The 24,260-nt window shown below is 38.8% G+C and overlaps 2 protein-coding genes and 1 non-coding gene across 3 annotated transcripts; all 3 read left to right on the plus strand.

Moving 5' to 3' along the window:
* The first annotated feature begins 1,484 nt into the window (after positions 1-1,484).
* Positions 1,485-1,558, plus strand: Trnat-ggu (transfer RNA threonine (anticodon GGU)). The gene has a single exon. It is a non-coding gene; the product is annotated as a tRNA-Thr (tRNA).
* A 635-nt stretch (positions 1,559-2,193) lies between these two features.
* LOC139729291 (sodium-coupled monocarboxylate transporter 1-like) lies at positions 2,194-3,334 on the plus strand. Its single transcript, XM_071640219.1, has 2 exons — positions 2,194-2,535; positions 3,233-3,334. Exons 1-2 carry the CDS (start codon positions 2,194-2,196, stop codon positions 3,332-3,334), a joined length of 444 nt encoding a protein of 147 aa, XP_071496320.1.
* Positions 3,335-10,830: 7,496 nt separating this feature from the next.
* Positions 10,831-21,238, plus strand: LOC139729292 (sodium-coupled monocarboxylate transporter 2-like). Its single transcript, XM_071640220.1, has 7 exons — positions 10,831-10,873; positions 11,150-11,217; positions 13,862-14,016; positions 16,603-16,746; positions 18,849-18,978; positions 20,196-20,284; positions 21,103-21,238. The coding sequence occupies exons 1-7, from the start codon at positions 10,831-10,833 to the stop codon at positions 21,236-21,238; spliced, it is 765 nt and encodes a 254-aa protein (XP_071496321.1).
* The last annotated feature ends 3,022 nt before the right edge of the window (positions 21,239-24,260 follow it).

Below are 24,260 nucleotides of genomic sequence, written 5' to 3' on the forward strand. Positions count from 1 at the left end.
TTCTATTTCAAGATTTTTTAGGTGTCCGGTTATCATCTTCTAGCGATATTCCAGTGTGACCAACTGATGAGTTTTGTTTCAAACTAGAATGATAACAATCATCTAAGATTAAGGACCAATATGAAGGATACACATTAGTATACGGCTCGTCCACTACAGAAAGGGAAGGAGGGAAACAATAGAACCATACTCGGCCAACAAGCTATCGCTATATTCATTACATCATTTTCTAAACTATTTTCAAACATGGAATACATTAAAAGAGATTAAATGTGAGCTCGCCAATTCACCAAAGAGACACTGTTTGGTAGAATCAATGATAGTCGGTGAATACTCAAAAAAGAAACTAGCTTTTACCTACCTTTATATCTCGTAAATTACCAATTCTGCCCAGGCTGAGAATAAACCCTTTCTCCTCCCCCCCCCCCCCTCCTCCATAATGAATGGTAAAGTACCAGTGTATGTTTCATTTCATACATTGGTTAGTGGATTCACTGATAGAAGACGAGTGCTCCATATTATGGGAAGCTACTTTTTGTGTGGGTGTGACGCTGGGCACATGCACTTATGGGCAGATCTTAAAGACACAGATTTTGACACTGAGGAGGCTCAAGTTCCGAAATAGTCGACCTTTCGTGATTGATCTGTATGATGACATTGAAATACGTGAAAACAGTGAAAATCATTGAAAAGAATAATGAAACACGGTATCATCGTGACGATGAAAGTGTTACTGAATGAAAGGTATTGCAACATTACTATCTGTTGTAACAATCGAAAATGTAAAATGTCGTCTTTACTCACAGATTTTCGCCTCTTCATTTTTTTTCTCATTACTTCAAATGTGAATTGTGAATATATGAGACACTACAGAATGACTAACATTGCATCGCAGATTTTGAAATGTGACTTTTTTGCAGTATCTTTGCCATAGGCCTATGTATGTATATATATATATATATGTATATATATATATATATATATATATACATTGTACATAGATAAGTATATATTTTGAAACAAGAAAGGGAAGACTGACCAAAAACAAATAACAAATACTGAAAACTTTGAGCAAAGAAAAAGGGTTTTCATCGGGATTCGAACCCGAGACCTCCGGTTTACTAGATCGGTGCTCTACCGACTGAGCTATTGCAAGCCGTACATCTGTATTCGTCCCAAACCCTAAATTATCTTTGCTCCTGTGGTCAGAAGCTATAGTGTGTGTATGTGTGACACACACACACACACACACACACACACACACACACACACACACACACACACACACACATTAACCTGACATAAACCCAAAGGATGTAAATCAACTCTGGAATCAATGCGAGGGATCGCCGAAGCGATGCAGCTATTTGTAATATATTTTGAAACAAGAAAGGGAAAACTGACCAGAAACGAATAATAAATAGTGAAAACTTTGAGCAAAGAAAATGGGTTTTCATCGGGTTTGGGACGAAAACCGATCTAGGGCTTTCAATAGCTCAGTCGGTAGAGCACTGGTCTGGTAATCCGGAGGTCTCGGGTTCGAATCCCGATGAAAACCCATTTTCTTTGCTCAAAGTTTTCACTATTTATTATTTGTTTCTGGTCAGTTTTCCCTTTCTTGTTTCAAAATATATTACAACAAGCTGCATCGTTCCGGCAATCCCTCGCATTGATTCCAGAGTTGATTTACATCCTTTGGGTTTATGTCAGGTTAATGTGTGTGTGCATGGCACACATACACACACTATAGCTTCTGACCACGCGAGAAAAGAGAGTTAAGGGTTTTGGGACGAATACCGATCTAGGGCTTTCAATAGCTCAGTCGGTAGAGCACCGGTCTAGTAATCCGGAGGTCTCGGGTTCGAATCCCGATGAAAACCTATTTTCTTTGCTCAAAGTTTTCACTATATATATATATATATATATATATATATATATATATATATGATACATATTTTTTATCCTTTTGTTCGTGTGTTCAGTTCCTCCGCCTTCTCGGGAAAGCATCTTAATTGGCTTGGAATTGACACTGACACACTGCTCTGTCGGGACGCAAACTTACTGCCAAAACGTCATTTAAGTTTTTCTTTATTCAAATTCATGTGTGCAATTACCTGTACAATCTGCTCGAAGCATTTATAAAACTTGCAGATTAAATCACTGTGCTTTGACAATTTTTAAACAAAAGTCACCATGGAAGGTGCCAGGCAATTCTCAGTGTGGGACTACGTGGTGTTCGCTGCCATGCTCCTAGCTTCGGCAGCCATCGGTGTTTATGCAGCGCTCACTGGAGGACGTCAGCGAACGACCGACGAGTTTCTTCTCGGAGATCGCAAGGTGAACATCTTTCCTGTCGCATTCTCCATGACGCTGAGCTTTGTATCTGCTATTTCAGTCATCGGTACTCCAGGAGATGTCTACGTCTACAACACCATGTACGGTTGGCTTGCAGTCACCTTGTGTACTGGTGCAATTCTCGCCGTCAGATGGCTCCTCCCAATCTATATGAGACTCAACTTGACAAGCATTTACGAGGCAAGTCGTTTTGCAAGTTAACTAGAGCAATTCAGTTTCAGTAATTCAGTTGTACAAATGACATCATCATGACAAATCAGCAACAACCTTCTCATCAAAACATGAAAACAAAATCTATAATACCTATACTTTACAAGTACTTATAGGAATGATTATAATATATACGAGAACACAGTCGTATTCCGGTTAAGACACAGCAGACCGTATTCGATAAATAACCATGCAGTTTGCTTGACGGGATAATGACCGATCTGTGTATATGACATGATTCTTTTTCTTTAAACTGAAAAAACAACATACAAACACACACACACACACACACTCACACACACACATACACAAACATACAAACACAAACATACGTATATACTGTGAATCTCGACCTAAGGGGAGTCAGTCTATATGTACAGGATTTGGGATAAACCCTGTGATCCAGACATCAGAAATGATTCTGGCCGAATTAAAAACAAAACAAAAGCAAAACAGTCTCATCTCAGCTAACAGAGAATTCTTCCCCACCCAATAGTGAATGTATAGATATGGAACTACATTTCTGTCTATCAAATCATGTATTTGACTTCCTTAGAATATATGGCTAATTATGTCAAAGTTTTCACACTATTGGTGCATGTAAGTTCCAAGAAATCAACAGTCCAGATTGTAAAGAATTATTATTGTGTCTCTCTGCTTTGGACAGTACTTCGAAATGAGATTCAGCCGAGCAATGAGACTGAGCGGCTCAGTGGTTTACTCCCTTCAAACAGTGAGTAATGGTTCCTTCACTTGTTCGTCCACCTGACAGCAAGATGCCTAAAACTAATGCAAAATAACTAGTTTACTCAAGTCATTAATTGCGGATATGCCTTGAGAGTTTCCGGTTAAAATTATGGGCAGAGGTGACTCCAATTATAATAACTATTCACTGATGGGCGCAGTCCCGAAATGAATAGTGCTATTGAAGGCATTGAGGCCCATGGTTTAAACCAGAAGCTCGAATTAGGTAGAGTATCATTTTCACATTCTGGATCAAATACTTAAAGAATAGAAAGGGATCCTATAGGAGGGATCCCAAAGCGACCATACGATGTCAGAATCGCTCTGCGATGTCTTTTAGCCAATCACTTAGATGATAAAATTTTATCCAGAATATAATACTCTCCACCTAGCTCCTTTTTTCAAACTTGATTCAAACTTTATTTTTACTTGTTTTCAACAGAATGTACAAACAAATATTTGAAATATGACATGCGCGTCGTTGAAAATATACATAGCCCGCCAGAGATAACAAGATGTTCATGTTAATGTCTATGTGATCAGTAAAAAAAAAAGTCATACAATCGTACTTATACACTCTGCGAAGAAAGTGGAGGTACCCATTGAAAAGATTAGGCTTGTATTATGTGGGCACCTCTGAGGAAGGGGGATAGAGGGGGTGAAGAGCTTGCAACACACATGCGGCCGTCGGTGAGAGCAGACGCATAACTTTCATTCCCCAGCCACCGCCTTGCACCGTCTGGAGACAGCACATTTACTCTTTAGTTTTCTTCGTTTTCTTCGCTTATTTTGCACCAACCTCGTTCACCACATTTAAGTTACTGGTACGAACCTGGACTACTGGTCTCAGTCCAATTTCTTCAGCAAATTCTGTTTCTACTAATTAAGCGCAATTATGCCCATGTCAACCAGAACAACGGTGCCACGCCCATCTGCAAGCAAGCAGCCGAGCCGCGATCCTGCTACTGCAGCAGCAGGGGAAGCTTCCTCAGGCCAGACGGCGGTTGTGGAAACTGCCCCGTTAACCCTGGAAGACTTGCAACGCAATCTCACGCAGCTTTCCACGAGAATTTGTGGAAAACTAGACCAACTTTCTGATGACGTCAATGCCATGAACAAGAAATTTGATGAGCTGGAGTCAAGCGTCAAGTTTAACTCTGCCAAAATAACCGAAATGGAAACGGAGGAGCTACCCAAAATGAAAGCAATGCTCGGCGAGAAAATTGAAAAGCTGGAGGAGAAGCTGATTCTTCTGGAAATCCACAACCGGAAATCCAATCTCCTGTTCTATGGAGTCGAATCTCAGCAAGGTGAGGATATCTACTCCACTCTTAGGTCTACCTTCATCAATCTTGGAATAGAGAAACGCGTAGCCGACGGCATTCTCATCGCCAACGCTCACCGCCTGCCGAGGCGCAACGCTACCGTCGAAGGTCCTGTGCCTATTATCGCGAGATTTTGCTACATGCGTGAACGCGACCTTGTACTAGGTGCCTACGAGAACCAACAGCGACAACCACAGCGCGGTATCACTGACGGTGCTCCAACTCAACCGCGTCCGCGAATCTCGGTGCGAACCGATCTGCCGCCCACCCTCAAGGCCAGACGAGGAACCCTCTCGAGTGTCGCGTACAAAATGCGAAAGGACAGGGGTCTTTCAACCAAAATCGCCGTCCAAGGTGCCAGAGTAATCCTGCAGTGGAGGGAAAAAGGCTCGTCGAAATGGAATCTCTACACTGACTGACCAGAACGCCAGATCATGATTCTCGTGTAAGATTGTTCTTATGCCCTTATTTCACTCATTTTGCTCTGATATCTCCTCTTTACCCATTAATTCTGTCAGTTGGTTCCTTTTCAAGTAATTTAACGTGTCTGAATGGAAAGAAATGAAAATGCCTTCTGTACATTATCACGTAGAGAAATGGTTTAAAAATTTTAAGAGCGTAATAGGCCTATTAATATGTCATTATTGACATTGGTATAATTTACACTGGTTCATTTTTGCTTAAAATCAGCATAACCATAAATTGTGTGGATTTGTTTATAGAATTGAATGTTATTTTCTTAAATATAGATTTATTTCATAAAACTGCAAAATTATAGTATTCATGTCACTTCTTTCCCGAGCGCAGTGCGCAAAAAAAAAAAATTATTTGCGTATCAAGATATTACTTTTTGTCTTTTGTTTGTTTGTTTGTACCAAAACTCATGTGTTATGCATTGAGACCTAAAGAACGAAAATATTTTCCCCTTTTATTACTAAGCTGAACCAGCCGATTACATAACATCCGAATAAAAAAAAAAATATTATACATAAACTAAAATATTTGGCATGGAATATTGATGGAGGATCTCTATTTCCGTTTTTTTTTTAATGTCCTTGTTTCATTCCCCTGATAACAAGCAATGAAGTTTCGTATCTACCGCAACTTTGTTTGCTGAATTTTTGTTGTTATAGCTGATTTATATGATAACATAACAAAGAGTGATACAGATAATAATGCTGCTCAATTGAGAACAGTATGTAGAATTTGTCTACTATTTGATAGTATAATTTTCACATTGAATTTATTCAGCATATCTTGACGCATGCTTGATATGACAACTTTTTCCGGACTTTTTTTTTTCTTCTCTCTCCTTCAATACCTTTACTCCCAGTCATACGGCTGTTCTTGCTTGAAATGATAGCGCATATAATTTTTTCCTCATCTTGTTTTATGTGTGTTTTCAACTTAATGTACTCACACATAATGATTTCGATGTTAGAGTCTGCTGTATCTTGCGACCCTCCAGACTATCGCGTTCTTTTCTAGGCAGATCCTGACATACCGCGAACATCTGATAACGAACGAATGTTCGGAATGTATTTGTTATGCAAAGTTATGTAGATAGCATTCCCCAGATTAAGACTTTCTCCTTCAAGACCTTTATTCCCCGTCATATAGCTGACTTTGCCTGAAGTTACAGTGCATATCTTCTTTTTTTTTCCATTCTTTCTCTTGTGTGAGTGTATGTTTTCTACTTACCGTCCTCATACATCAAACGTGATTTTGATACTCATTAGAGTCTGCTGTAGCATGCAACCTTATACAATAGACCATCGCGTTCTTTTCTAGGCAGACCCTGGTTACGTATACCGGACTTCCGATGGGAAACGAATGTTCGGAATGTATTTATCATGTAAAGTTATGTAAATGATTTTTCCTTGAGTAAGACCCGCCTTGTATTTTTGTAGTCTGTTCATGATTCACAGTATTCTCTTACCACCATTTTTGTTTTGACGCTCACTGTAGTTTAATCATTATACGGTTACCCCACATACTGACTCTCACTTGCGTATATTATAGGCATTATGCTTTACTCGAGTCACTTCTTTTATGTGACACTCAATACCCCAATGAGATAAAATCTGCAATCATTATGTCATGTTATACGAATCAATTTTTTTTCTTGTTTTTTTTTCATCCATCATGTTTGGCTCTTCTTATTTTCTCGTATAGAGTAAGCTTCGTATTCTTATACCAGTAACCGAAACATGACGTTTTATTATTCCATTGATTTAACCATTCTACCATTGTTATACATAGTTTTGTCCTACGAAATATAGAGCTTTAAATTAGGCGGTAGCCTTATACATTGTGCCATAAATTGTAAGCTTCATCAAAGAATTTAGTGACATTTCTGTTGATTTATTTCACTGAATAGTTTATTCCAGCATTTATGGCATCTTTCGTCCGCAATTGCAAAAATATGCAATTTTTCTGTATTAAGATTTAATGCCCTGCTTTGGCAAGGGGAAGCGAGTCACAAAAGTGACATTTCTCGTAAAGAGCTAGGTGTGTCTGTTATTTACACTGATGTCGGTGGACTAACAATGATGTCTTGTCTAACGTGTCCCTTAGTGGGATGAATGTTTCTGCACGAAATTTGGCCTGGAAGAGGAACTCATTATATGAAGTATGAAAACATCGATGACTCAAATTCGGATGGTATGTCACTTGCTTCCTTTTGCCAAGGCGGGGCAGTTATCTCCCCGTACCTTAGATATACATGTTTTGCATGGCATCGCAACGAATGCTAAATTATTATGTGAATCTGCTATAGCTTGTGACTTTCCCCACATACCATCACATTCTGTACTTGGCGGATCTTCGTATGCGTACTCCTGATTTCCAACTGTGTAGGAATGCTGGAAATGTATTTGTGTTGTAAGCTATAATAGCCAGTAAAGGCTCGGTTGTATATTTTTGTAGTCTTTCCACTTATTTACAATATAAACGTGTATACTTATATATATATATATATATATATATATATATATATATTTCTTTTTTTTCGGGGGGGGGGGGGGGTTGCTCTACTACAATTTAGTGAGGCTGGTACTTTACTATATCCACAAACATTTCCGACTTTACCACACTCATGACAGATTTCAGCCATTGTGAAACTTATCGTGTTTACTCAGGGCGCTCTGTACCTCATTCGTTAATTTTACTATTTCATACCCATATATTTGATTGTTAAACTGATTTCAAGTAGGCTACATTTATGATAATGAGCATTCGTTTATTTGAAATATTTGTATTTATACTTATCCTTTACAACCAAGTTGTCTCATGATTAACCATGCAAAGGTTCTGGCCATCTTATCTGATATTCTGCTTTAAAGTACAACACAATGTTCACCCTTTCAACAACAAATGTAAAACTTTTTAAATTATATCCGGATATAGAGCCCGCGGCGTGAAGCTGTTTAGCAACGCACGTGCGAGGCCTGGAACAGGCATGTGTTATGGTTTATTCAAGTTTCCCGCAGTTAACTATGTTGTTATCATTTGTAAAGGGCACCGTCCTTCCTTGTCCTTCTTTGCACTGCATTTTATCTTACCATTTTGTTAATCAAACAAAAAAGTATCGATATTCACATAACACTTACTCAGCCGATTCAAACAATATGAGATCATATTGTATTAGCAGTACTCATGTATTTGCCTTTAAGTATATTCCTACATAAAATCTGTTACCTATTGAAATTTAGATAATTCAAATTCCCTTTGCATTTTCTTTTGATTTGGATTTTCATTTTACTTTTTTTTTCCCTTCCTGTCTGCCAAATTCTAAACGGTGTATGGTGGTGGCTGGCAGGAAGATGTGCACCGATGCTTTCTGTCATAGCGTATTATTATGTACTTTCTGAGGCGGATTTTTTGTATTATTGCAGCGGTAGGGCAATGCTCTCTGCTGATAAGATCATGTGCATTCCTTCTTCTTTTGTCTATACTCTCCGCCGATCATCTTGTGTATGCATGTTTTTTTATTTTATTTTGGAAGCCCACCGAGACGCTCGTTGTATCTTCGTTCACCTGTTGTGTGTGTTCCTTGTTCTTCTCTCTCATCGTTATTGACCCTTCTAGCCCAATTCATTCTGCATTCTTTTACTCCCAGTTCCCTTCCTTCGCAACGATCCTCTATCTACTCAAGTCTTTACGCAACCCATGCACACTGTTATGTGCATCGATTATTTCCCGCGCCTTGTCACATTCCTTCTGCCGTGTCTGCTGGCTATTCTCCCATTGCATAATAACCTGGCATTCCTTCGTTACAGCGCTACTGTTTATGCAGGTTCATATCTTAGACAATTTCATCTTTCGTTATGGCTGATCTCTCGAATGCACCCTTTCATTCCGTGCCAAATGACGATTTTTTTGAACTGTATAGGCTCACAACATCCGAATCTGACTCAGTTGATGAGGCACCAGTAACACAAGCAACTCCTTATGACAACTTCGTTGCCGATATGTTCTTGTTCAACAAGCTAATACAGAATTGAAAAAAGTGACCAACTGGGTCAGAGCTAACAAGTTGTCATTGAATGTTCAAAAAACAAAATATATGCTTTTCAGCAATACTGTTGATTCTTTGAATTCAGAAATAGTTCTGGATGATTGTAATTTAGAAAGTGTGTCATATTTCAAATTTCTTGGTATTTTTGTAGATAATAAACTTTCTTGGAAAATACATATTGATCATATTTGCAAAATCATCTCTCGAAATATAGGTGTTATGAACAGACTAAAATTTTATATTCCTGAAAAGACATTACTTGTGTTATACTCCTCTTTGATACTCCCTTACCTTCATTATGGAATTTTAGCTTGGGGCAATACACATCAGACGCTGCTGTATAGAGTGTTATTATTGCAAAAGAAAGCCCTCCGTATCATTTCCAATTCTCCCACTCGTTCATATACAAATGTATTGTTTAACTGTAATAAGCTACTAAAAATTAACGAATTATTTTTATACAACTTAGGCCAATTTATGTATATGTATGATAACAGTTTACTGCCACCTATCTTTGGTTCTATGTTCCAAAAAAATCAATCATTCCATAATTACCCCACCCGACGCTCTAACGAGTTTCATTTACCACTTCTTCGAACGATTTTAGCAAAGAATACACTTATTTACACTGGACCTAATTATTGGAATTCCCTGAACCACGATATAAAATCTGCTCCCTCTATCTACTCCTTTAAAAGGAGATTGAAGTTTTTTCTTTTGCAATCCTATAATGACGACCCCCTGAATCAGATTAGTTCATAGGCTTACTTTGTTTCCCGTCCGCAAAATCTTTATTGCCGTTTTTTTTTTCATTATTGTTACCTTTGCCTTAGCTTTGATTATGATAAGATCTTCTTTAACTTATACCTTGCAGTTGAAGGGTTTGTTGTATATTCTTCTTTTCTTCTTCTTCTCTTTCTTCCTCTAACCTCCGATGATCGTTGTCTCTGTTGCTTACTCCTGTCTATTTTGTTACCTCTTCGTCGCGCTGTAGTCTTGTTTCCTGTCGTGTCGTCGAGTCAGTTTTCTTCCCTATAAGTAGTCTTGTTGCTGTCCCAGTCTTGTCTCATGCTCATTATTTCGTTTGTTATTGTTTTGTGTGTAACTGTTTGTCCGTCTGTCTCTTAGTGGGCTGCTAAACTTTTTATGCCAAACTTTTCGTGCTGCTTTGTTGCTATATTTAGTCAAATTTTGCATCGAGTTTTTAATACAAGAGGGGCCCACACTCTACAAGCATTGTCTTTTTAGTGGGTCCCTCCGTTTTTTCACACAGTGCATATTGACAATTCTTTCATTTTCGTTACTTCTGCAACAATTGCAATGTATTGATACTATTAGTTTTTCTCATTATTGTTGGTTTCTTTGTACGAATTTACATACATTGTATCTGTCACTCAAGAAAGTGAGATTTATGTCTGTATGATTTTATTGTGGAAAAACGAATAAATTCGAACTTGAACTTGAACTACAAAGAGTGCTTTCACTGTCATTTCGGATTATCAATTTGAGAACTAAATTGTCGGCTTGAAGTCTTATCAGTGGATATCACTAACTTACACAGTAAGTCGGTGAGTTTACTTTGCAGACCTATTTCAGTCATTGTTCAAGGAACGGTCTACCGAGTTGGTGTTTGATATTTACGTACCACTTTTTTTCTTGAATATACAGCTACTCTACATGGGTGTCGTTCTCTACGCTCCAGCCACAGCACTAAATGCAGGTAGGTAATAAGACAAAAATTAATCACACTTAACAATTCCACCATTTGTTGCACTTCGGCATATGCAAACAAAAAATGATACCTATCAAGGTCGAACATTGTTACAAAATAGTCATGAATAGCCATAATTGATTCGCAAATAAGAGAGATACAACCTTGGTTTGTACAATGGCCTATACAATGTACATATATAATCAAAATTTAAAAACAAGAAAAAAAATCCACAGCAAAGAATTCTTTGATAATCCGTATATTGTTTTCCATTTGTTTCTATAGTAACCGGCACGGACTTGTGGACTGCCGTGATGTCTACTGGAGCAGTATGCATCTTCTACAGCACTTTGGTATATCTTACGTTTTAATTAATGCCCTTTAACTCCAGGGAGCATGAAGGCAAGCAGTGCAATATTTGATATTATGATAACTGGGACGCCATTGTAACTTATGACTACTTTTTAAATCAGGCTTCTGCATTTAGCAAAATAGATTAAGTTTTACACTCATCTTATCAAAGGTTATTATGACAGGTATCATGGCAAGCAATTTTCTGTATGTCATTCTAAATACATTAGGCTGCGCAGAGGCAGCAGCGGCAATAACGGTTTGGCGTATCCCCGAAGAACGACGAGCAAATTTCCCATGTAAAACGAATCTCTAGGCCTATTGTATACCCTTCACATTGCTATTTCGTTTATCTTCTCTCTCACTGATAAACACTGTCTGATGCACTGAGATCAGCAAGCTGTAAGATTTTGATTCACTGTTGGTCACACCCTCCTATTCTTGCACGTGCAAAATGTTTTAGCACGAAACTAAAAGGAAACTTGCAATAATTCTGCGACACATTGTTGAACACATCACGCGTCAATCAAGCTTGTATAGGCCTACTTCAACATATGGTAGCCTATTTCGGCGATAAGGAGGACTGGTCATCTATATATTAAGTCACACTCTCAAGTTAAATATGTATCATTGCCCTTGTTCACTGCTGAGCAGAACTGCCCCCTACATACATAACTTTCGGTCCCTCCTTCCTTCGGTCCGTCCTTCGGTCTATTCGTCCTTTCGTCCGTCTGTTTGTCCTTCCCTCCCTCCCTCCGTCCGTAATCAATTTTGTGGACAGCATAACTTACAGAGAGTATGAGTTATCCTGATGAAACTTGGCATTATGTGTGTATGAGTCAACGAAATTGTGCCTATCGACTTTTGGATGCGCATGCTCGAGATCAAAGGTCAAAAGTCAAGATCAAATTCATAAAAACTCACCGTTTCTTCAAACTTAGTATCATACATGTATTACAAGATAAATATTCTATGAGGAAAGTTTTGGACTATAGGGTCAAAGATCAAATGAAAATGGTAAGATTTATGTTAGTTTTTCCTCCATTTCTCATGCAGTTCCCTGATGAGTTGTTGCATTTGTGGTCAACAAACAAGCTTGTGAATGGGATGTCTGGTAGGGTGACCATGGTATTTCTTGCCATTGCGAGACTTTTCCTTGTTTGTCTTCATTCTCTCAAGGCAGCATCAAGTTTTTGAAGATCACCTGTGTGTAATCGTATCAATGCTTGCTTTTGTACAAGTATTTAATAAGTGGGATTAAATGTAACTATTGACGAGGTTCCATGACACCACATAATGTTTTGCCTGAGAGGTAAAAAAAAAAATCACGTGTATGCGAACCACATCCGCTTGGCTATTATGGGACGTTTGATGTAACGCTTACACGCTTGCCCAAACGTATGGGAAGTGGTATGGGACCCCTCCCCCCCCCCCCCCCCAGTTTTTGCTCCTCAGGATGGCTTGATGACGTTATTGGAACCTCGTCTTTAGAGTCTGAATTTATGGCGGCCATTTTGAATTATGAAAATGAATTCGGTCTAACTCAGACAATTTTGGCAAATTCATCTAAGGCGCTTACCACAGTATCATGTGTTTTTCTATGGCCACTATCTTGAATTTCAAGATTGTGGCGTATCTAATGATACACAATAGGAAACAGCTCTACTGGAACATTGGACACCACAAGCATGTGCATTACTGAAAATTTGATGCTCCTACAATAATTACAACATGAGATATGGGTAAAAACACACACTATGGCAGCCATTTTGAATTTCAAGATGGCAGCCTTTAAATTGTATCAAAACAATCCATAATATCAGAAAATGATATATCAGAGTGTCTGATATCACAACCATGCATTTTGCACTAAATTTGAAGCTTCTACAATGCTCACTGTATGAGATATGGTTCAAAATACTGTTTGCTATGGCGACCATTTTGAAATTCAAGATGGCAGCCTACAAATTGTATCAAAACAATCCACAATATAAAAAAAGACATACCAGAGTGTCTGACATCACAACCATGCATTTTCACCAACTTTGAAGCTTCTACAATGCTCACTGTATGAGATATGGATATGAATACAGTTTGCTATGGCGGCCATTTTGAAATTCAAAATGGCGGCTGTAGACGTGGTCGGAAAAAATGGAACCAAAGCTTTTTTGATTTAGCACCCCCAAATTGACAAAGTTAGCCCCCCCCCCCCCCCAAAAAAAAAAAAAAAAAAAAAATCAATTTTGGCACAAAAATCTCAGAGGATTACAATTACATAGTAGCCTCTACTAATATGTGAAACTGTCATCTCACTTTGTAAATACGTACTGACCTATTAGGAGAACCACGGGATATGGTGGAGGCATAGCAGTCGCCATAGCGACATTTGTAGTTTTTGATGGGTACACAATTTAAGGGTGATAAATCAAAATCGAATGATGCATCTCTTCTATCCCGGAGGGTGTTCAGATGTTAAAGAAGGCAGCCCAAAATCCACACCAAAGTCTGGAATATTTATGTACTTTCTTTTCTATAATGTATATAAACATACATTACAGAAGTGTACAATTATTCTTGTACTAATGATTTAAAAAAATCAATCCCAAATCAAAATCAGCAATTTGTTATTTTTGCCTTTTGATCCAGGGAGGCATTAAGGCAGGTCTGTGGGCAGATAGTTTGCAAGCCGTGGTGATCGTCGGTAGTTTGATAGCCATCATCGTCAAAGGCACAATCGACGTCGGGGGCGTTGACGAAGTGATCAGGAGAGGTTTGGAAGGAGACAGGATATATTTCACTGAGTGAGTTTGTGCATTTTAAAGACTTGACATAATAAATTATTCCAACAAATCTTAAACCTACCAAACGAGAACTATGTGACAAATATGTATTATGACAGCAGAAAATGCAAAATAACAAAACAAAAACATAAATGATGTTATTAAAGCTGTTAATATACAAACTAATAAGCATCTTTATCCCAGCCTTTATATCCTTTGGAATTTTCTTCACGACTGCAATGAATGAAATCGTTTTTGTTCATACAGGATTAATCCGGATCCCCGTATTACATATTCAGTCTGGACTATGCTGTTTGGTAATACTTTTCTACAACTCGGCCTTTACACGAATCAGATGATTGCTCAGCGACTGTTGGCCTGTGGCTCAAAGAAGAAAGCTCAACAGTAGGTACCATGCTAGCTATCTAAACAACTTTGGAATTTTTGAATTGTATGGTTTTTTGTTTGTTTCTTTGTTGTTGTTCTGTTTTTGAAGATGCGTACCAATCAGAAGAGTTATTATGTCCTTTGTTGAGGATTTTTTTTAAATTGTTATTATTGTTAAAGTTAATTGTTACATATTATGTATAAAATTGCAGACAAGCTTTGTCCGAAAATTTTGCTCAATATGTTTCAATTCAAAGTTTTCAGCTATAACGTAAAGAATTCATTGTTAAATTTTGTGTTACCTTTGATTAAGACTTCTTTCAAACATAAAAGTTTGACATATTCTGAATCAGTACATTGGAATAAGTTACCATTGGAATTGAAACAAAAACCAACGTTTGTAAGCTTTAAAAATGCACTTGACCGAAACTGTTAATAGACAACTTTCTCATTTTTCCCCTTTGCATGCGCTTCTCTCTCTCTCTCTCTCTCTCTCTCTGTCTCCTGAACTCTCCTTTGTTTTCGTCTCTTTCATGTCAAACTACGGCGATGTACTTGTAAATTAATCGCACATGATTATCTTTGATTGATCATGTTTGATTCTGTCGAAATGTGTGCCGTAGTTTCATCTCCATGTTTTTCTGTTTTCTATGTTTTTGTTGTTTTTTTATGTATGAGTTTTTTTTTTTTGTTTTTTTTTTTTCATTTCTGTATATATGTTGTATTTTATCCGCATGGATCTGCGAAAGAACAGTCTTCGGACTGAAGTATGTTGCCGTGCATAAATAAATGAATGAAATGAAATGAAATGAAATGAGAGTCTCAAGAAGGAAATTTGTGCAATCTGTATTCAAAATGTCGGTTACAGCTTCTTATTCCAAAGGTTCGTTATTCCGAAGTAATCATTAATCCGAAAACTGATTGTAATTTTAGGGTCATCCCACGAGACCGACACCCACGAGTCATACGGTCCACGAGACCGACATCAATAATAGGTTCATGAGTCATACAGCCCACGAGTCATACGGTCCACGAGACCGACATCAATAATAGGTTCATGAGTCATACAGCCCACGAGTTATACGGCTCAGGAGTCTTATACAGCCCATGAGTTCGACACTATACGCACAAAAGGCTCATGAGACCGACACTAAGCAAACACAGCCCACGAGACCGACACTAAGCAATAAACGCTCACGAGACCGACACTAAGCAAAGAAAGCCCACGAGACTGACAGTAGGCAAAAAAGGCCCACGAGACCGACACTAAGCAAAAAAGGCTCACGTGACCGATATTAAACAAAGAAAGCCCACGAGACTGACAATAGGCAAAGAAGGCCCACGAGACCGACAGGATAAACAGCGCCATCTGCATGTCAATTACCTGTTGTTCATGAACGGAAAAATAACATACAGGCGGGTGCAATTTCGTCACGCTATCAAGTGAAAGATGGTAACCATCTACATATGAACGACATCAAATATGTACTTCTACATACTTCTAGGGGGCAGGTCTGTCAGGGAGCGACATTGTTATCAATTAGAAAAATAAAATTTATTGTATTCTTGCATGCCCCCCCCCCCAAAAAAAAAGAAGACAAAAAACACAAATGAATTAATGAAAGAAGACAAGAACGATGTATGGATTAATCTTAAAGCTTTGATAATGCCATCGTGCTAATTTTGATATGCTTTCCAGTTTTTAGCTAGAAGATGGACAGGATGTACTTTTTACCTCTTCTCTTTCTCGATTCACTAGTTACTTAGGCTATATTGGATTTCCTACCCTCATGCTTAGACGTGTTGGAGTAAGATCTATTTGTTATTTTCTCTGTAACTATAATGTAATTCAACTGATTAAAACGTTTTATATCGCAGGGATTCACCTCGATTTGTGGCTTATGTTATTCTCCTCCAAACAGTACATTTTTTTTTCGTTAAATACAATAGCTGTTTTCATGGATGCATCTTGTCTTTTCCGAATCCCTAATGTTACCCTGACGTTATTTTTTTTAGATTAATACTAAATCAACACCCTTGCAGGTTTATTAGATCTGTTGCAAACTTTTCCTGAATTTTGTTAATTCTTTTTTCACAAACACACACCCACGCAAACACAATTAAAGATCCTGATCATTTCAGGGGGTGGGGGCAACTGATGGGGTTACACCCTGGCAACTATTCATTTCCATCTCTCATGTCTTCTTATGCCATCATCAGGACACCCTATACAATTTATTGGTCAATAGGTGGCACTGTTCATCCTGTCGGTCTCGTGGGCCTTCTTGGCTTAAACCCCTTTCCCGCTGCCACTCTCGGTGAACCGCCGTTGGATTCCTGGGTGAATCCTCCGGGGAACCTCAGGTGAAATTTTCAGTGCCGTCTTTTCACACCTTCGACAATGCTCTCGGTGAATTTTGTTTGCAACTTTCCCCTAGACGTGTTTTCTGCTCTCACCGCGGCCGATTCCAGCGGAAGTGTTTAATATGGCACGACTTTACTAGTGGTTCGTATTCGTAATTCTCTACCTCTCACAGAACTTAACTCCAAAATAGTTAATTCAACTGCAACATTCAACAGGACAAACAACACCGCAACTCAAGTAGGCCTACTAATCTCAGTTTTGCACAGCACTTATTTGTATACTGCATGCGTACAATACAACACGATCCAATACAATGCCGGTGTACGTCACACGAACGACATACTAGTCGTGTTTATGTTTACATGTTACACGCATTAAGTGTGGATTAATTTGGGAGCGCGCGCTATATAGCTAGCGAAAAACGTGTGCATGACCAGAAACAAAACATGACCTTTGACATAATCTGCATATTTCGCCCAGTGTTTCACCGCGACGACCTTTCACGCTGGGCGTTACTAGAGCCCTTTTTACACTTGTGTTTCTTAACCCCGGACTTTCTCTGACCCAGGACTGTCGTTAGTCCCGTACCAATTTTTTCAGCTTTTCACACTCGCCAATTAGTCCCGTACTATCTCTTGTCATGGGGCTAAGGAGAAAACTGACCTTTTTACACTCGCATTTCTTAGCCCCGGACTTTCCAAACCACATGAATATTCATGATTACGCTGTGTACTTCTGTACACGTACACGCACGCACCGGCAGCACTTGATTACCTCGTTTCTGATTGGTCAGTGAGGGTCGGACTTCGTCTCCGTCGCTTAGCCCAGGATTATTTTTTCGTTGTGTTTACACTCACTTGCTTGGCACCGCAATTGCGGTGCTAACCCTGCTATTTTGCAGGGCCAGATAGTACCGGACTATCGGTGGGGCTAGCCCACTTTGGCAAAAACGAGTGTAAACAGAAAGTGGGCTAAGGATAGTCCCGTACCAACGGTGGGGCTAAGGCCCCCCCCCCCCCTTAGCCCCACCGTTGGTACGTGACTAAGCAAAAATTTACAAGTGTAAAAAGCCCTTAGGTGAACCACCGGTAATTTCCCGTTGAACTATCGGTGTTTACCCAGGACGCTTCTAGGTTAAAAATTGCCCAAAAAGTAATCGGCGTTTCACCTAGGCTTCCCCTAGGTTTCAACCGAGTTTCGTTTCATACTGCGGGGTTACCCGAGTGCACTCGGGTGCACCCGGGGAAGATTTCCTTCAGCGGGAAAAGGGTATTAGTGTCGGTCTTGTGAACCTCTTTTGCGTAAAGTCGGTCTCGTGAGCCTTGTATATGCGTAGCGTCGGTCTCGTGGGCCTTTTAAGTGTAGTGTCGGTCTCGTGGGCTTTGTTTGCTTAGTGTCGGTCTCGTGAGCCTTATGTGCGTAGTGTCTGTCTCGTGAGCAGTATAATTCCTGGGCTTATTTTACTTGATGTCGAACTCGTGGGCTTTATTTACTCAGTGTCGAACTCGTGGGCTTTATTTACTCAGTGTCGAACTCGTGGGCTGTATAATTGGTGGGCTGTTAGACTTGTGGCTCGTGGGCCTGTTTTACTTAGTGCCTAGCTCGGAGGGCTGTTTGACTTGTGGTCTCGCTGGTAGGTCGTGGGATTACGACTCGTGGGCATAAGACTCATCGACGTTACTTTCAATGGGCGTACGGCATGAGGTATGAGACACCCCACGAGTCACGAGCTACGCACCATTAGTGAACAAGGCCCACGCGCTCGACATCAACTTGATTTGTTTGACTTGTTGTCTCGTAGGTAGGTCGTGGGATTCTGTCTTGTGAGTATAATACATTATGACTCATCGACATTACTTTCAATATGTAGATCTTTAGGCTGTAAGAAGCGTGGTAGTTCAGCTTACGGAATGACCCCGTCTGTATGTCTGTGTGTGAGTGTGTGTGTGTGGGGGGGGGGGGCTAATTCTACACATACAGCCCTCTAAAATCGTGAGGTGCGTATACCCCTTCCCTCCTCACCCTTGTCTGCATATATATGTCATTATTGCTAAAAGTGCCATAACAGTCAAAGTACTTTTATGTTGTTGCTACCTTGCAGGGCTGTAGGAATCTTCACTATCTGTCATATATTCGTGGTTTCCCTCTGTGTTGTTTCTGGTCTGGTGATGTATGCATATTACAAAGACTGTGACCCTTTGGCCCAAGGTGTGGTCAGCAATAGGGATCAGGTAAGATAAATCACACACTCTTGTTGATAATCACGATATACCTATACCATTTCCAGAATGGATTATCTGGAATGGAATACCTTCTCTTTTGTTTCGCAATGTGTTTCATGAAGTGAAAAAGTCATTATATTTTGTGATACATCCCAAAATAATGTAGATGTTGTCCACGGTAATTACAGGGTTAGCTCTATTATTATCTTACGGCTATCCGTCAATCTACACCTATGAATGAATGTGTACACAATATCTTTTCAAGTTGAACTCCTATTGATAAACAATGACATATTTTATGGTAATTATCTGGCATTTTCAATCGTCTGCTACACGGCAGACTAAGTACTGGGCACTCTGAGTCCATGTTTTGCATGTCCTTCAGTATATCAGGACATCGGGTTCGGTGATGATTTAGACTGGGTAGTGATCTGGTCAGGTAGACTTTGCTTCTTCTTCTTCTTTTGTGAACAATGGCTTCACCATCACTGTGGGCTCGCATTTTTTGCCGCGGTCTGGGATAATCTAGCAATATTTAGAGTTTCTCTCGAGTGATGACGACGTTCTTTTGTACTTACATGAGATTGTAATGGTCATTCATTTTGTTATATTCTTTGACATAATCCATAAATTTCTTTATTCAATATTCAAACTCCTCATGTTTCAGATATTCATTCTCCATATTTGTTTGTATTTTTGTCAATTTTCATATTCAATTCTTGATATGTTCATGATTTACCTAAGAAATGAAAAAACAAAAACAATAATGACCAACGAAGAAACTATGTAACAAAACTACATGTAATTTACTCTTTAACAGCGATGACGTCACGAATATGTTGGAGCAGCGTCTCCAGTATATGATCTTGATATGTTCATGATTTACCTAAAAAATGAAAAAAAAATGACCAACGAACAAACTATGTAACAAAACTACATGTAATTTACTCTTTAACAGCGATGACGTCACGAATCTGTTGGAGCAGCGTCTCCAGTATGATAATAATTGTGTTCATAAGGACGACGAGACAAAAACATGGTGCTCTGCTTTTTTCGCTTCTTTTTTGGTAAACTTCCGTTCGTGTCCTTTTGGCTGTGAAGACAAAAAAAAAATCATTAAAATGCAAGGAGATCGAAAGCCCAATAACTGTTGGTTTGACAGCGATAACAAATTCTGAATGAATCCTTAAGTGTTATGTGCAAACTATACAATTCGTCTTTTACAGCTCATGCCGCTGTTTGTGATGGACATATTCGCTGACATGCCTGGAGTTCCGGGACTCTTTCTCGCTGCAGTTCTTAGTGCCTCTATCAGGTGACTTCCAGAATCGTTCTTTGTGTTCACAACATGAGGATTCTTTATTCAATTGACTCTCTAATTTGAAGTTCTTTCTTTGAAAATGCAGTTGTTTCGTAATACAAAACCTTTAAAGATAATTGCTACCTAAATCCGCCGATCGATGTTATGCAATATACAGGACATGGTGAGAGAATATACAAACTCGATCTTTATTTATGAGCATAACACGCTAAAACAACATCTTGACAAAAGCGAAAACACTAGGAACAATCCTCTTGTATAATGTGGTAGTTGTGTTTGTGCAAAACCAAGCGCCTATGACTTGTGATAATAGAAAAGGACGCCGTGGAGAAGCATTGACGAATTCTCTGGAAATTAATAGGTAATCTTTAATCCCACGCAAATACATGAGGCATTCTGTGTACCACTCAACAGGCTGACAGGGATGATGCTCCGAACTTTCTTTATTTCGAACTCGCAAACTTTCTGTTTTGTCTGTTAATTCGTGTATGAAATGGTTCGCTATCAGAACATTTTGTTGCATTAATCAGAGAGTTTTTTAAGATTAGTTAAATAAGTTCGTCAATAAAAATATGAAATATAGGATTCGTTTCTAATTGGAAATGCAGCTGAAATTAGTGTTAAACTTTTGATCTCAATACAAGATACCATTATTTACCTCCGGATTTTGTTCAGCTGTTAACGCTATTACAGCCTTCATCAGCGGAATGACCCGTTCATGCCTTGATCAATAAGCGGGTCACAAACTCTTTGTATAGAGAGAAGGTTGGTAGGCCCTGATGTAGATTGCTTCCTTAACTCTCCTTTCAAAGTATCGATGTTCCCGATCTAGAACCTCCACCTTCTCCAGGTCCACGTGATGGCATGACGATTCGATGTGGATGTGTTGAGATACTTCAGAGGAGGTGGAGCTGGGGCGTCTGTGGCAAGAAATCTGGTCCTAAGTGATCGTTCTGCATGTTTCGCCAATGTATGATTCCTGACAGGTACCTTAGAAGGTCTTCCCTTAGCAAGGAATTCTATACATGGGACCAGTGAAGTCCTTGTTCTCAGTTTCGTCCTTCGGCGCTACTAAGCATGACTGGTGGGCTTGAAGTTAACTTTTATGCTAAACCTGTTGAAGTTCCTACATAACGCATCAGAAACTCCTTTGACGTAAGGGAGTACGATCTGTCCTCTTGATGGAGTTGTAGAGTCTGTGATGGTACTGGACTCTTTCTTCTTGGGCTTGCTGATCTTATCGAAGGCACATTGAGGATAGCCGCAGTTTGAGAGAGCCTTTTTGATGTGGAGTTTTTCTTCCTCTACTACTTGAAGGTCAGGAAGGACTGTTTCAGCCCTATGAAAAAGTGTATGGAATAATCCTAACTTGTGTTCAAGGGGGATAATTAGACTTGAAGTTCAGATATTGATCTGTGTGGGTTGCTTGCGATAGATCCTGATGTTTAAAGTTCCATCTGTCTATATAGATTACCCTCAATGTGCAAGAAAAGCCAAAGAATGGACCGTTTTTCTCTTTGTTGTGAACTTGATGTTTGGGTCTATCGAGTTAAGATGATCTGTAAACTCTTGTGCGTATTCATTCCCGTGTTGGGTGTGTTTGTGACCCGCTTATCGACCGTCACGTGATCAAGGCAAAGACGGGTCGTTTGGTTGATGAAGGCTGTAACGTTAATAGCTGAAAATTCCGGAGGTAACTATCTTGTATTGAGATCAATAATTCAACACAAATTTCAGATGAAAGGGTTTGTTTTCCCGAAACTGAAAGAAATTTTTGTGCATATTTCACACGTATGATTTCTTCCACCTCTATCTCTGCTCATCTATAGTACCATGTCGTCTGGAATCAATTCCTTGTCAGCCATAACAGGGGAAGATTTTATCAAACCAGTTTGGACTGATATGAAACCAGGCACGCATATTTGGCTTTCCAAAGGACTTGGTAAGTGTACTACGAAAGAAGATACCAATATGAGATTGAAAAAATGAGGCAGAAATGTAGTTCAAGTTTTGAGAAATGTCATGGTTCAAGTTCAAGTTGTTTCATGTCATCTCCAACAAATTGGGGTACAATGAAATGTCTCGGTGTACAAAAAGAATCGACACGAAATCAGTACAACAATGTGGTGGACATAATAACTTGTAATAAAGACACAGTTAATTGTTAACAGAAACACAAATAGATGCTATATCTTTATGGTTAACTCCGAAACAAAGTTGTTGAGTTCCTTCATTTAAAAAAAAAATGGCAAAGCTAGAAAAGAGAGAGAGAATTTAGTATAGTATGGTACAGACAAAGACGTATAGGACATGATAGAGCATGTTCTCCTAAATGTAGTTGTATTCATAATCTTCCCACGATTTTGCAATATTGTCGTTTATAATATTGGATTATTATTGATAGCATGTCTTGCTCCTGTAGGACATGCTATACAAAGACAATTATATCTCCAGTGGGAACCGATCACCTTTAGATGTGCAATGTCCATATGTTTCGAATTTGTTCCATTGCGTTTGACTCCTTTACTTCACAATCCGATCAGGAGTTATATAAATAAAGCACGTGCCACCATAAGGGTCTTCATGAGCAAGTCAATTCAGGAAAGATGATTACGTATAAAATAATGAGTGAAAAATAATCCTTGAATTACGAATTACGAATAATCTCATCAGTGGAGCATTCACCACTTTTTTTCTAATCTTTCGGGCCGTGGTCCTCATAAATTATGAAGTGTATTCTATCCACATCGCCATGTGTTTACGTATATTGCTTTTGTATTCAAACTTATATTAATTTACTTCCTACATTCAATCCCTCACCAAGCTTTCTGTTACGGGATTCTGGCCATGGGGACTGCCTATCTGGCCAGTCTTATGGGTAGCGGCGTTCTTCAGGTAATTTAAGGGATGCTGATTTCTATGTACAGGCCTATGTCTGTGTGTTTGTATGTGTATGTGTGTGTGTGTTATTGCAAGTGCACGTTATCCTAAACGCTTTATACCTTATACCCTTTAACCTCTTACTGTACCCCTGCACTCCTCACACACAAGAAGAAGAAGAAGAAGAAGAAGAAGAAGAAGAAGAAGAAGAAGAGATTAGAAAGATAAGTAACATAACAGCTTTCTTAGAAATACATGACCAGTGCTGACTCTGGTATTTAAGTATATGTATAGCATATTCAAAGCGACTGATTTATGTGTACCAAACGTTACGACATACGTACTTATCGTTCTTATGTGTACATCCAAATTTTGCTCCCTAATTGTTCTCTTATTAACTAGATCAACTCCTCCCAGTGAACTTTCAGGCGTAACTCTTAAACTAGTAAGAGATATCGGCTCAGATCTTAAAATATATGAAACGAGGTCATCAGATAATTAAATGATATACATACATTAGCATGACTAGGGTATACTGAATGTATCCATGACTACAGGGGAAGTATTTCAAAGGGGAAAATGCAATGCGAATATGATACGCCTTTGTTTCATTGTCCAAAAACGATTAAGACATGACCATGCCACTTTAATTCATGTTTATTTCAGCTTGGAGTTTCTCTTGTAGGAATTCTGGGAGGATGCCTGATTGGTGTTTTCCTACTTGGAGTTTATGTTCGTCGTAGTAATTCAGCTGTAAGTATATATACATACATATATATGCAATGTACAATATACATTATTTCCTTTGAATGTTTGTTGACTACAACTTACAAGTTAAAATACATATAGATTTACGTACATTAGATACATTTATATTGATAATACATTATTCATGATACATTTATGCATACACTATCATAATATTATCAATATTATTAACATTATCTATATATATATATATATATATATATATATATATATATATACATACGTTCTCTGATGTATTGCTATGAATAAAAATTACGAAGGCCACACTGAATTATCGCAGGGTGCCCTCGCTGGATTCTTCACCAGTGTTATACTGCTGACT

Source organism: Diadema antillarum, unplaced genomic scaffold (assembly GCF_040938485.1).
Source record: "Diadema antillarum isolate AM-2024a unplaced genomic scaffold, OU_Dant_1.0 seq00000233_RagTag, whole genome shotgun sequence".
NCBI lineage: Eukaryota > Metazoa > Echinodermata > Echinoidea > Diadematoida > Diadematidae > Diadema > Diadema antillarum.

Coding starts and splice junctions, on each gene's coding strand:
- LOC139729291 (XM_071640219.1), top strand. CDS start 2,194: ATGGAAGGTGCCAGGCAATTCTCAGTGTGGGACTACGTGGTGTTCGCT. Junction 2,536..3,232: donor ACTTGACAAGCATTTACGAG/GCAAGTCGTTTT, acceptor TGCTTTGGACAG/TACTTCGAAATGAGATTCAG.
- LOC139729292 (XM_071640220.1), top strand. CDS start 10,831: ATGGGTGTCGTTCTCTACGCTCCAGCCACAGCACTAAATGCAG. Junction 16,747..18,848: donor AATCCTCCGGGGAACCTCAG/GTGAAATTTTCA, acceptor GCTACCTTGCAG/GGCTGTAGGAATCTTCACTA. Junction 20,285..21,102: donor GTTCTTAGTGCCTCTATCAG/GTGACTTCCAGA, acceptor CTCCTTTCAAAG/TATCGATGTTCCCGATCTAG.